At 43.4% G+C, this 12037-nt stretch overlaps 5 protein-coding genes across 5 annotated transcripts; 2 read left to right on the forward strand and 3 right to left on the reverse strand.

The window, feature by feature from the left end:
- Positions 1 to 17: 17 nt before the first annotated feature.
- L199_003253 (uncharacterized protein) lies at positions 18 to 2695 on the reverse strand (the record flags this gene model as incomplete). Its single annotated transcript, XM_064888988.1, has 13 exons — positions 18 to 119; positions 251 to 350; positions 421 to 491; positions 571 to 644; positions 717 to 906; positions 1048 to 1105; positions 1166 to 1647; positions 1737 to 1867; positions 1971 to 2027; positions 2100 to 2116; positions 2201 to 2207; positions 2279 to 2509; positions 2608 to 2695. The coding sequence occupies 13 exons, from the start codon at positions 2693 to 2695 to the stop codon at positions 18 to 20; spliced, it is 1608 nt and encodes a 535-aa protein (XP_064745060.1).
- A 324-nt stretch (positions 2696 to 3019) lies between these two features.
- On the reverse strand, positions 3020 to 5927 carry L199_003254 (uncharacterized protein; the record flags this gene model as incomplete). Its single annotated transcript, XM_064888989.1, has 8 exons — positions 3020 to 3274; positions 3357 to 3587; positions 3641 to 3987; positions 4053 to 4379; positions 4440 to 4821; positions 4906 to 5164; positions 5377 to 5650; positions 5810 to 5927. 8 exons carry the CDS (start codon positions 5925 to 5927, stop codon positions 3020 to 3022), a joined length of 2193 nt encoding a protein of 730 aa, XP_064745061.1.
- Positions 5928 to 6439: 512 nt separating this feature from the next.
- Positions 6440 to 7345, forward strand: L199_003255 (uncharacterized protein; the record flags this gene model as incomplete). The annotated part of the gene is made up of 4 exons (XM_064888990.1): positions 6440 to 6560; positions 6779 to 6896; positions 7129 to 7228; positions 7310 to 7345. 4 exons carry the CDS (start codon positions 6440 to 6442, stop codon positions 7343 to 7345), a joined length of 375 nt encoding a protein of 124 aa, XP_064745062.1.
- Positions 7346 to 7838: 493 nt separating this feature from the next.
- L199_003256 (uncharacterized protein) lies at positions 7839 to 10200 on the reverse strand (the record flags this gene model as incomplete). Its single annotated transcript, XM_064888991.1, has 7 exons — positions 7839 to 7907; positions 7988 to 8306; positions 8382 to 8492; positions 8573 to 9098; positions 9216 to 9384; positions 9465 to 9930; positions 10037 to 10200. The coding sequence occupies 7 exons, from the start codon at positions 10198 to 10200 to the stop codon at positions 7839 to 7841; spliced, it is 1824 nt and encodes a 607-aa protein (XP_064745063.1).
- A 392-nt stretch (positions 10201 to 10592) lies between these two features.
- L199_003257 (uncharacterized protein) lies at positions 10593 to 11571 on the forward strand (the record flags this gene model as incomplete). The annotated part of the gene is made up of 7 exons (XM_064888992.1): positions 10593 to 10631; positions 10704 to 10733; positions 10804 to 10851; positions 10939 to 11037; positions 11106 to 11150; positions 11239 to 11361; positions 11446 to 11571. 7 exons carry the CDS (start codon positions 10593 to 10595, stop codon positions 11569 to 11571), a joined length of 510 nt encoding a protein of 169 aa, XP_064745064.1.
- Between the last annotated feature and the right edge of the window lie 466 nt (positions 11572 to 12037).

Below are 12037 nucleotides of genomic sequence, written 5' to 3' on the forward strand. Positions count from 1 at the left end.
GGCCCCCCTTCATTACACTAACCTAGTAATCCCTGACATGCCGCTTCTACATCTACTATTTCTTTCGGTGCATTCGCGGAAACAACCATCGGTCCATCTTTCGTGAATGCCACCTCGTCCTGTGGATCCAATCGGGAACAATCCAAAAAGTCAGTAAAGAAGCAATACCATACCCACACCCGTGCTCTTCAGAAGGAATTTTTCATGTATGATAGGACGAAACGTGACGGTAGAAGAATGGACGACTCACTTCTATACGGATACCTAGACCGTGGAAAGCTTTTGGAAATTTGTAATCGTATGGGACATATACCCCGGGTTCTATCGATATCACATTCCCTTCGACGAGACTGCCAATTGTGCTTCATGTCAGTCGAGGACATCATGTCATCTCACGCGGACGCGAATCCATGGACTCACGTTGCACTCCGATCTCTCGTTGGGCAATCATGTAGATCCGATCCTAAATGATGGGATAAGAAGTGAGGGTACTAATGAGACCGGGTCAAATCTGGTCAGCTGTTCTATCACATATATATGCCAATGATATGAGGTAAGCTGGAAACTCACCAAAGTCCTCTCTACATCGCCTACTGTCAACTTGAACCCTATCTGCCTCAATTCCTGCAATAGTAGACCGCAACCTAGATTGAAACAGATCGAAAGTAAATATCAGACATAAGCTACACTTATGATACGGTCTTCTCCTAACTCACTCGCTCTATGCAGTTCGCTCAGTGTCACTCCTCCTTCCACTGTACATCTTCTTATGCATTCTTTCTGTGCGTTCAGCACCGCAGTATATAAATCTCGTTGGGGTTCTGAGAATCGTCCAGATACTGGAAATGTACGCGTTATATCTGAGCAGTACATGTTGTATTCACAACCGGCATCGATGAGGACCAGCTAAAGGTTGTTGCGAGATCAGTGTCGTAGGTCATGTGTAATGATAGCAGACCGTGTAGTGCAGCATCACACCAAAATGGCAGTATCACCTGTGAGGGAGACGATCGAGAGACGAAGAGGGAAGAGTGCTTGACGACTCACATCATTTGGGTCTAAAACACAATCATTCCTAGTATAATGTATGACCAAAGCATTTGCTCTTTCCAACACCTATTCATCAACTCAAGCTTCCCGCCAGATCATCACTGGATGTACTTACCCACTTGCAACGACCGGTACGTAAGCCTGCCTCTCCGCCCCTCTCATCGAGCACTCGTACTCAAACGTCGCTTCCAGATCCCTCTCCCTCTTGTGCGGTTCAGCAAATCTCATCACTCTCGTATGAGCTGCTGAACTGATATCTGCAGCTTTTTTCATCATTTTCAACTCTACAGGCGATTTTATCATCCTAATTTGCTGGATTGACCTTTCGAGGGGTTTGGCATGTTCCGATGAGAGTGCTGCTGCCAGTAACAAATGCGGTGGATCATTTGGATTCAGCTCTGATGACGAAGCTGTGGACGCGGTGGAATTTGAGAATAGTTTGAGGAGGGATGACCGGCGTCGTGGTGAGGGTGGGACGAAAGGTTGTGAAGATACTGAGGAGGAAGCTTTGGGTGGTAAGGAGGCGTAGATGGTTTCTCCACTTGATATGTTGAGATAAGTTGGGAGGTAAGTTGACAGTGATGTATTGGGATGAGCCTGTACGAGCAGTACGAGAAAATAGCATATCAGCTTGATTTGTGTATTCGAAAATGTGTCAGATAGTTTTCCAATTAGATTTTACCCGCCTCATCAGCTCCAAATGTAGTTATAGCACCTTCCACACCTGCCCTTTCACCTTCCCACAAAGCATCATGGGCGTCCTTGGGCGGTACAAACAACGTATACCTGTACCCTCGTGAGGTCGACGGTGCAGATTCTGTGCGAATGGAGACGAATGGTGGTCAGCGGCCTTACTGTGAGCAAAACACAAGACATTCCCAATTGGTACTCTCGAAGGGTGTAGAGTAGAGTTCACATACCTAGTACCAACGTAGCATCTGGTTCATCAAATCCTGTCAAATAGTAAAAATCGGTTGCTAATTTGTCGAGAAGGCGAGAATCAGCTGATTTCTTGGTACGAATTCTGTTAATACTTTTAGTCGACGCACATTGTCTGAATCGATAACTACTCAAATGAAACACATATGTAAAAGCTCAGCTTCTTCTGTCCAGTGATTTTATTCACAGTTTCAAGGTGAGCAGGACTCACAATATACCTGAGCACCCACATCCCAAATATACCTATGAGCTGATTTTCCAGATAATACAAAAGCGTTGTATTACTCACTCTGAGACATCAACTTTACTGTCCCACCCATGCATATCACCCTAGATCCCTCTCCCAAGCTCTCCATCAACTTCCTACGTCTCGACTCATATTCTTCTGGAGGGACACCGGGAGTGAGTTCATGGGGTTTGACGAGATGTGGATGGGAGGTGGGATGAGGTTGACCATAGGGCGGAGGTTTAGAGGGATGAGGGGAGTTGAACAAGGAGTAAGGACGTATCTGCGATGTACCTATTACAGGAAGAGATTGGTCTCATCAACTTCATGCGACTCGTTCAATAAGAGGTAGTCAAACGCAGGATAGCTCAGAGTCGAGATGAATGACCGACCTCGTTTGCTCGATGTGGATGGTATGGCTTGGATAGGTCTACGTTTTATACCGCTTCGAAGGGCATTTCGAAGTAGTGTATTCCTCATTCTCACTTTTTGAGTGAGCAGGATATGTATATGGAAGAGAAGGGGATAGCAAATAGCGAGCTGACTGAAAGAAAGAGAGTCTCAACGAACAGTTCAACTTTTGTTAGAATTACGTTTGATCCGAAGTGCGAGCAATAGTCTGGTCTGATATCCGATGCGGTAAACGGCTATGACCGTGATCTGAACTGGACGACAACACATCACATACGAGTATGATGTCTCATGCTGACAACACATCTTATAACTGTATGAAGTTCAGTCATACACAAATATATCTTCAATGCATCAACATGTACTACACCCCCTACCCTGCCCATTCACCACCTAATCACTATCAGTATCACTATCTTCATTATACGCTCTAACCCTCTTCTTAGGTCCTTCTTCATCACTCGAACTATCTTCCTCTTCCTCCTCTTCAGAATCATCATCTTGTTGATGTACACCTGATGGTCTCACTTTTTCACCTCTCATCATTGCCATCTGACCTGCCAACGTATCTTCATCAGGTTCAGATATATCATCATCGAAATCTTCTTCTAGGGATTCCGTCACTTCGGGTGCATCTTCAACTTTCAACTATTTCATTTAATCATCACATACATTAGTCATTCATATAAAATGCATTCAACCTTATTGTGGAAAGGGGTGTATGACTCACCATGATCGGTACTTGTACATCCCCACCTAAGAACGTATCACTCCTCCAGTGAGCTACAAACGAATACAAGTTCGATGCGGGTGGAGCCTGGAATTGCAATTTGTATTCCTTCGGTTCTGAAGGTGTACCATCAGGTTTGGGGAAGGGAATATCGGTGATTTTGATAGGTGGGACAATGACTTTATCAAGTTTGGAATCACCTAATAACACGTAGAAATGAGGTTTTCGAAGCTATCACAAGATCATCAGCTCAACAGTCAGATGATGCAAGACTAATCACTCACCTGAGGCCAATAAGGAGCATGAGCAAATCCATTTGGTGGTACTTCCACTTTCTTCTTTATCTCTCCTTCAATCTCCGATTTCTCCTGTACCTTTTCAACGATCTTCTCTTTGACATCAACAGGGGTAGGTTTTTCTTTCTCTTCTTCCACCTTGGTTACCGATTCTTCAACATCAGCGACTGAATCAGCAGCTCCACCCTCACCCTCTTCTGTCTCCTTGATATCGCCATTGGGTAATAGAGGCTTGGGTTTGGATAAAAGGGATAGCGGTGTGGTAGGGTAGACATATCGACAGTTGAAGGTAAGTTCCACGATCGAGCTGGGCGTTACCAGGCTTTCATCGCCGACTAAAAGATAACGCTACATATCAGTAATCATATTCACTTAGATATTTCTGAAATGGCTAGCTCACCTTTGAAAACAGCATCTACGATTTCCAGTCTGGGCCAGTATTTAGCTACGTTCAAAGTCTCTGGACCAACATCCTTCTTCTCCGTCTTGATCCACTTCTCGAGCCATCTGACACCCTCAGCTTTGTTGATGATCTGTAGTTCAGTGCCCTTCTCAGGGGTGACGCCTGGCAATTGAGCTAAGGGAGACACATCGGTTGGAAGAGCTTGAACCAGAGCAGGTTGAAGTTTGATACAGAGTAAAGACGTCGTGAGCCAGTTGTGGGCAAGGGAGATATTGAGAAGTGCACTGAGGAGGGGTGGAGTGACTCGGAGCACAGCGAGTTTTTCTGAAATCAGACAAAGACATCTCAGCGCCGTGTTCACATGAAGATCGGAGGCACACTTACCAGATTCAAGCTGATGATCATTCAAATCAATTCTCAACAGATGAGCCCAAAGTAAAGCTCTGGCACGTTTAGCCACGGCAGTGGTCACAGCAACTCTATTCTCCTTCTTCATCAAGGGGTTCTCTTCTATTCCAATTTCGATCTTTCTTTGATCCAGTATTTTCTCCAACTCATCAATCTTTGATTGTCTCTCTTTACGTTCTTTCTTACTTCCTCTTTTCTTGGAACCTCCTAATACCGCAGTAAATTCAAGGGCAGACGCCAATAGAGAGATGAGAGAAAAGAAATCTGTATCTTCACGAAGTTGATGGAAGAATATTTCAGCTGTGGGATTGAGGATTCCATCTCTTGTGAGTTTCCTTTGGGCGAACCACCATCGACCCTAGAAGTATATTCACAAATCAGCTTACAATCCTCCAATACGCCACATGAATCAAAAAGCACTTCAAACAAAGCAATTACTCACAACAACCCAAGGTATACCACCTCCCAAGACTAATCCATAAGCACCTAAAACCCAAATACTATTCTTCCCCTCTACGACCCATTGGGGGATGGCTATTTTATCTTCACGTTGTTGAGGTCCATCCGGATTACCGTACTTTGCCAAGTTTTCTCGGGTCACTTCGTCAGTCAACGATTTGTAGGCTTTGGTAAGTTCGACGAATTTCTGCTCGGCATCTTCTTTGGTCTGGTTTTCGGCGAGTTTGATTTTATCTGGGTGGCTATGGGTTGAAGAATCGGTTAATGTCAGTTTATACATTTACAAGGACAAAGGAGTGATCCGAGGTGACATCTTCGATATTCATCTCTTTTTCACAACATCAAGTTTGTCCAGCGCCGTCATCCTTGCGCCTATACGTCGCGCTCGGCTCGGATTGAACATAGCTTCTCCTCCATGAGACTCCCACCTAAACCAGGAAGGATTAACACTCACAATTGCAAACTCAATTTCTTGTAATGTTTCTTAATCTGCTTCTCACTCGACTTATCGCTCAATCCCAAAATCTCAAATGGGTTGTAGATCGTTTCGCCTTCTAATCTAGGCGCCTGTGATAGAGAGTAACACAGATATGCGAATAGTAGCCATCCGATCGCTAGGGGGATTGCTTTTTTTAGGAACCGTCGTTTACGTTTGGTCGATTTTATTGAGTGAATACGACGTGGGGAGTTTCGGCACAATGGACATGGGCAGAGGGGTTTGAGAGTTTCTATGTAGATTTGAATGAAGGATTAGCAATTGAGCACGCCGCAGCAGTAAAAGTATGCTGGACATCCAAGGAAGAGGAGTGTATAGGTCGATCCGACAATGATACAGTGAAGTGAATGTATTTCTAGCTAGGTCCTCGAGACATGAGAGATAGACTCACCCTTCTCTTTTGTCCTCGTAGCGCTCAATGTCCAAGGTATCAACACGATGGCCAGGAAAGTGACACCGAAGTAACTCGCCAAAGAACCTGATTCATCGTATGATATCCCCGGCGCCATTTTGGTAGTGTTCGGTGGTGAATCAGGAAAGATCTACCAAATCGAGGGGTATATACGCTGCGTAATAGGTGAGAGCGAGTCGTGAGAGAGAACACTACTCTCCTGTCCTGATCCTGGATTCTACCTGGGTATCTTGAGGTGAATAGGTGGACGTTAGGATGTTCATGAGTGCCAGAGTGTCATAATGAATGGGATGGATGCATCCAGACATGAACGCGACCCATCACACAACCTGTGACGTTGCATGCTACGTGTACAAGTGACTACGGAATATTGGCGAAATGAATTGTATCCCAGACGTGCCTAATATACCATGTCAATCAACCGGGACTGTCACACGCCTAATTTGTTCAGTCGGAACAAACCGTTTTGTAGGATTCTTTCATCTTGAACCTGATTCGTCCTTCTCACGTAAACCGACCAAGCATTGAGCGAGCACCACTCATATATACTTTCACATCAACAACGATATCGCATTAACTCAACACTCACCACTCAGCCATACCATCAACATGTTAAGACAAGTAGCCAGATCCGTTAGACCCGCCGTCAGAGGATTCGCTTCCGCCGCTCCATCAGCGGGGGAGAACGAGTTCATAGCTAAGCGACAAGCTGTTAGAGCTCATGCTGCTGGTGAGTTCATGGACTCTTGCAAAATATAAAGTACAATACTAGAACTATGAGACGGGAAGTCTATGCTATGATTCTGAGTCGGATATAACGAAAATCAGATAGACGATGGATGGAGCAAAGGAAGTAAAGGATCGAAGTGGACACTGGTTTACCAATACAGTATATGCAGGATATGGACATTGGGCTGATGTTGGACGTTGTAATTTTGACATTCGCAGAAACCACCGACTTATGGAGAAAGATCTCTTTCTACGTTTGTATCCCCGGTGCTTTAGTCGGTGCCGCTTGGACATACAAGCTTGAAGCTGCTCACCACGAACACATCGAGCACCTCAAGTGAGTGATATTTCCCGTTCGTCTAGATAGATCAAAGGACAGGGAAAACTACATGTATGTGAGGAGAGAGATGAGAGATGGACTTATAGATCAGTGGTTCAAATACGCTACATGGAGAAGGCATGAACCTGCAGAAAGGAAAGGGGACAAGAAATGAAATTAGGAAATGGGACATCATCAAATACTCAGATATCAAATACTGATAACTTGATCTGCGATTTGCTACATCTAGACACGAGAACGGTGGTGAACTTCCCGAAAGACCCGTTTACTCTTACATGAACTTCCGAGTCAAACCTTTCCCATGGGGTATGCAAACTCTTTTCTTCAACGTGAGTGATCCTTCTTGTCTGACATTCATCATGGTGAGGGTTAAGATGTGAAAGACTGATTCGCATGATGATGATGAATAGCCCGAAGTTAACATCCCCGCTGGTGATGCCGAATAATTTTTCTGCAATTTGTTTATATAATTGATATGTTATGTAGATGAACAGTATGAAAAGGATGGATTGGATTGGATTGGATTGGACGGCACATGAAAACTCTTGAGATGTATCGAGAGAGATTGCAAAAAAGACATTTGCACAAGTTTGCATGAAGATAGGATGATGATAAGTCGAAGCGCTTTCTACTAAATTTCTGATCTGCGTTGTGCATGTTAGCACAATTTTCATCAATCCAATTATCTTCATGTTATGAAATTAAGTTGCGGTGTATGGCGGGGTATTGCAAACTTATACCAACACCATTACCATACCAACATTTAATGATGATAACATAAAAACACACACAAAAGAGTAAAAACTACAACACGACCACCGCCTGACGTCCCGTGCACTCGTCTCATATGTTGTGAGCCTATACTTGGCGACGCTGCATCTACTTAATCTTGCAATCTTGATATATGACATATTTAATCCTATTATCACATGGACGAACCTATCTCGGCGCCCAATCACCAAATACCAAAGCCGAGAAACTTTCAAACTCCTGTACTCCCAATAGAGACTATCCCAACAATTAGATCAGCTGATGTCAGCCTTGATCATATACAGCGGAAGAAGGAAGAATATGGAAAAATGGCCTACCTCGACTCCAGAATCAGGTATACCCTCCCAAACGTTCTTCCCCCATTTATTGATCTCAGGTAAACAATTGACCAATCTTACTCCGGCTCTATTAGGTTGCTGATGGTACAATCCAGTCTTCAGATCCGATAACAGGCTACCTAATAAAGTTGATATTCCTTTCTCGATCAAGTATCTTCCATCTGCCGAAGAGATCTGCTCAAGGGATTGATCATATAATTCTTGTAGGTAAGATGAATGATCAGAAGGTGTTCTCGGATAGGGTGTATCGGTTGAAGTTGATGCTGAGGAGCTAGTAGGGAGGATATGCGATGTGAAGCTGTATCCACAAAGATTAACAATGTACAGCTATGAATTTCTGATGGGTATATCCAGAGGAATGGGTCAGACTTACTCATACAATTCGATGGTCGACTTGACAGACAATTCCATCTCAATCTCTGCTCTTACTTCTTTCAATTTCATCTCCCAATCTTCAATGGTCAATTCTCTCTTAAGTGGCATACTAAGTAAAATACACCAGTCGAAATCAGCATTTTACATTTCTTCGGTTGAAACGAATGCCAATTATCCAGCCGTACTCACTATCCAAAGATCTTCTCAACACTTTCCTCTACCCTTTCAGCTATACCCTTCCATCCCTCATTCAAGAACCACCAACTATACGTTAAGAACAATCTCTCCGCTTCACCTCTCAACTCTTCTTCCTCTTGTCTTCGTAATGCCATAATCTCTTCATTCTCTCTTATAGGTGCTAGTTGTGACTTGGTCGAACCGCCTAGGAAAGTAGGAAGGTACGATGATATACTGGATTTTGAAGATTCCACGTATTCTGATAAACCCATCGACTCGATCGAATATGAAGAAAGAGAGAACCATCCTTTCTTTTTGGTCGGTTGGGATTTCCCTGGTGTAGTCGATCCTTCCTCTTCTTCTTCTTCTGCTTGAATATCGGCTGTAGAAGCTTTACTTTGGGCGGAAGGAGAAGGGTCCTCCAGGGATGATTCGATATCTTTCATGTATTTTGATCTGGCCAAGATAGACAATTGAGATGCAGTAAGGAGGTATAACATAGGTAATAAGTATATTGTAGTTATCGTTCGTGTTAAGCCTAAGATTGAGAAAAATCAAGCGCATCAGCACATACATATACTTGTAAAAGTGGATTAATCACTAGTCGTAACATATGAGGCTATTGACTGTATATTTACTGATTTTAGATACTTACTCTGCGATTTCAACTCTCTCCATAAATCCTTTTTCGACCTACCCTGGAGCTTGTTCCCTCTAGGAGGGGAGGGTTGCAATTGTTCTGATCTACTCAGATCAGAAGGTGGAGAAGGTGAAGAAGTATCTGTAGGAGGAAGAGAAATGGATTGAGAGACGATTGAAGACATCTATACAAAATATATCAAAGATATTTAGCACTTCATATTGTATATCGAGAGTTTGTACTAAAGAGGAAAAAAAAACCCACCGCATCCTCCGTGTCAATCTGTCCTATCGAGCTACCTAACATCCCCTCACTTTCGGTCTCAGTTTCGGAATTCGAACTGCTTTCTCTTCTTTGACTAGTTTGACCATTTTGGGTATTTTGGAATTCTGATGCCCATGATTCCGAGGTCGAACCAACACCTACTTCTGGACTTGGACTCGAGCTTGGACTGGGACTAGGTTGTGATACATCCGCTCTCGTACCTTCTTCATGTGGATGTGGGTTTGGGGTAGTGTCAGAAAGTAACAACGAGTTTACTTTTTGATTTGGGTCCAAGCTACTTGTAGATTCCGATAATTCTGATGATGTAGTAGACGAGATATCCTGTAAAACCTGTGATATCTCTTCTACATTATATCTCTCGAACAAAGTCGGCTGGATGGTAGGTAATAAAGCGTAGAGGGTGAATGATATAGTTGAGATCAAAGAGGTGAAATGATTTTTCATTCTACGTCAAGATGTCAGATGTCAGTCGAATCATACCATCCCATCAGCAACATGATTTCAATACACTCCAAACAGATATGACGATCCACTAGATCGAATCGACTCACAGATCCCTCTGTTTTCTCTCCTTGATCGCTCTCAATCTAGTTTCCTTCAATCTCTCTAGGATATAGGACGAGACGAACCATACCGTCGAGGCTGTTCCAACGAAAAAGAATAATCGTCGGACACGTTTCTGCCAGGGGTTACTGTTCGGTGCGGGTCCAGCCATGGTTGTGAGTCTCAGTTTCAAATCTACTTTGGGTATTTCCAAATATCGATGTGAGCCGTAGTATGTAGACGAAAGTAAGGTAGACGATGATCTACTGCTCTCCGTTACTTGCTTTTGATCCGGTAAGATAGTCACCGATGATGACTGTATATCGGTGACCCATTTACTGTGTCAGCTGGGTGGAGGTGTGTCCACCTTACCCGGCAGTCGTTCTCGTTCATTCGTGGATTCTTCTACTTCTTTCCGCTTTCCATATTTCAGATCAACATCGTAACAAAACAGGAAAAGGCAAAGTGCCAAAAGGACAAAAGGATCGATAATTCATCATCGAAAAAGCCCAACTAGCTCGCTAATTAGAAAAATCAAGCTTACTGAAAGACGAACCTAACAAAATGTCCATCAAGATCCAAAGAGCTACCAAGGAAGATGTCGTATGTTCATTCTCATTCATTTAAGTGTACTTAACAAGAGTAGCTAACGCTATTGCTTCTGATTTTGTTTAGCCCGAATTACTGGGATTGATCGTCGAGCTAGTACGTGCACGTCTATCTCCACCTTGTGTTGATGGAGTGTCTAACATATTCGATGGATCTTGGATCTTAGGCGGTTTATGAGAAGGAACCCGATGCTGTGGTAGCGACACCTGAGTTGGTAAGCTCACATAGTTTCGTCTTCGAAAAGGATCATGATATCCATATGGTAGACCGCTTATATACCTTCTTGGCGTGATGGATGTAGATGATCAAAAATGTATTCGAGAACAATTATGCGGAAGTCCTTATAGCTAGGACAACCCCCGAGGATGGAAGTAAAGGCATAGCAGTTGGTTTAGCTCTGGTAAGTCAGCTAGTAGATTTCGAGTTTCAAGTAATGGAACTCTGAAAGCTGATTTGGATTTGTGTCAGTACTTCTTCACTTATTCGACTTGGCTGGGTGCACCAGGATTATACGTACGTACCGTATACTCAACTTCGTCCTGGTACTCAAATACAGATGGGAACTTACAGTAAGACTGATCATTGCCCTACTCATAAACAGCTCGAAGATCTCTATGTCAAACCTGAATATCGAGCTCAAGGACTAGGTAAGCGATTATTTGGCGAATTAGGTCATATAGCCCAGGAAAGAGGTTGTAAGAGGGTAGAATGGAGGGTATTGAAGGTGAGTTAAACGTGCAAACACAAACAAGTACTCCTTATTCTAGCAGATTACAACTTCTGACCTGCTTTTATGACAATGGTATAGTGGAACAAACCTTCGATCGATTTCTACAAGGAGTGCCTGAAAGCTGAAAGTCTAGATGAATGGGATACGATGCGTATAGAGGGACAAGAAGGTTTTGATAGATTGATATCATTCCGAAAGAACTAAAAATAATCTTCCACATGAAGTGGAGAACAGTGAAGTTGAACGGAATGGTACCAACGCAGTTGGTATGAAGTAAAAGTGCATCATAAGCTATATCAAGATGATAGATTCCCATAGAATGACACAATGCAGTGAAGAGTCCAGAAGTCGAGTACCGTACAATCAATGGTGTCTTGCAAAGTCATGATGTGATAATATGAGATGGCTCCACCTGGATCGCATTGCTAAGTCAGGAATTATAGTAATGCAGTACAACCATTCTATTTTGTTTCAGGCTGAGATCATCTTAAACGATGTGAATGTGGATACAGTCAGTCCACTTGACTCCGGCGGTACCCTTACTGTGATGGTCGTGGTCAGTGCGGTGCACAGAAAAGGATCCAGACCTTATTTCGGCTCTGACCGCGGCACTCTCAGCCCCTCTTAAACGGTTAAATTGGTTCAGAAAGTGAACCGTGCCTTGTGTGAT

Source organism: Kwoniella botswanensis, chromosome 1 (genome assembly GCF_036426115.1).
Source record: "Kwoniella botswanensis chromosome 1, complete sequence".
Taxonomy (NCBI): Eukaryota; Fungi; Basidiomycota; class Tremellomycetes; order Tremellales; family Cryptococcaceae; genus Kwoniella; species Kwoniella botswanensis.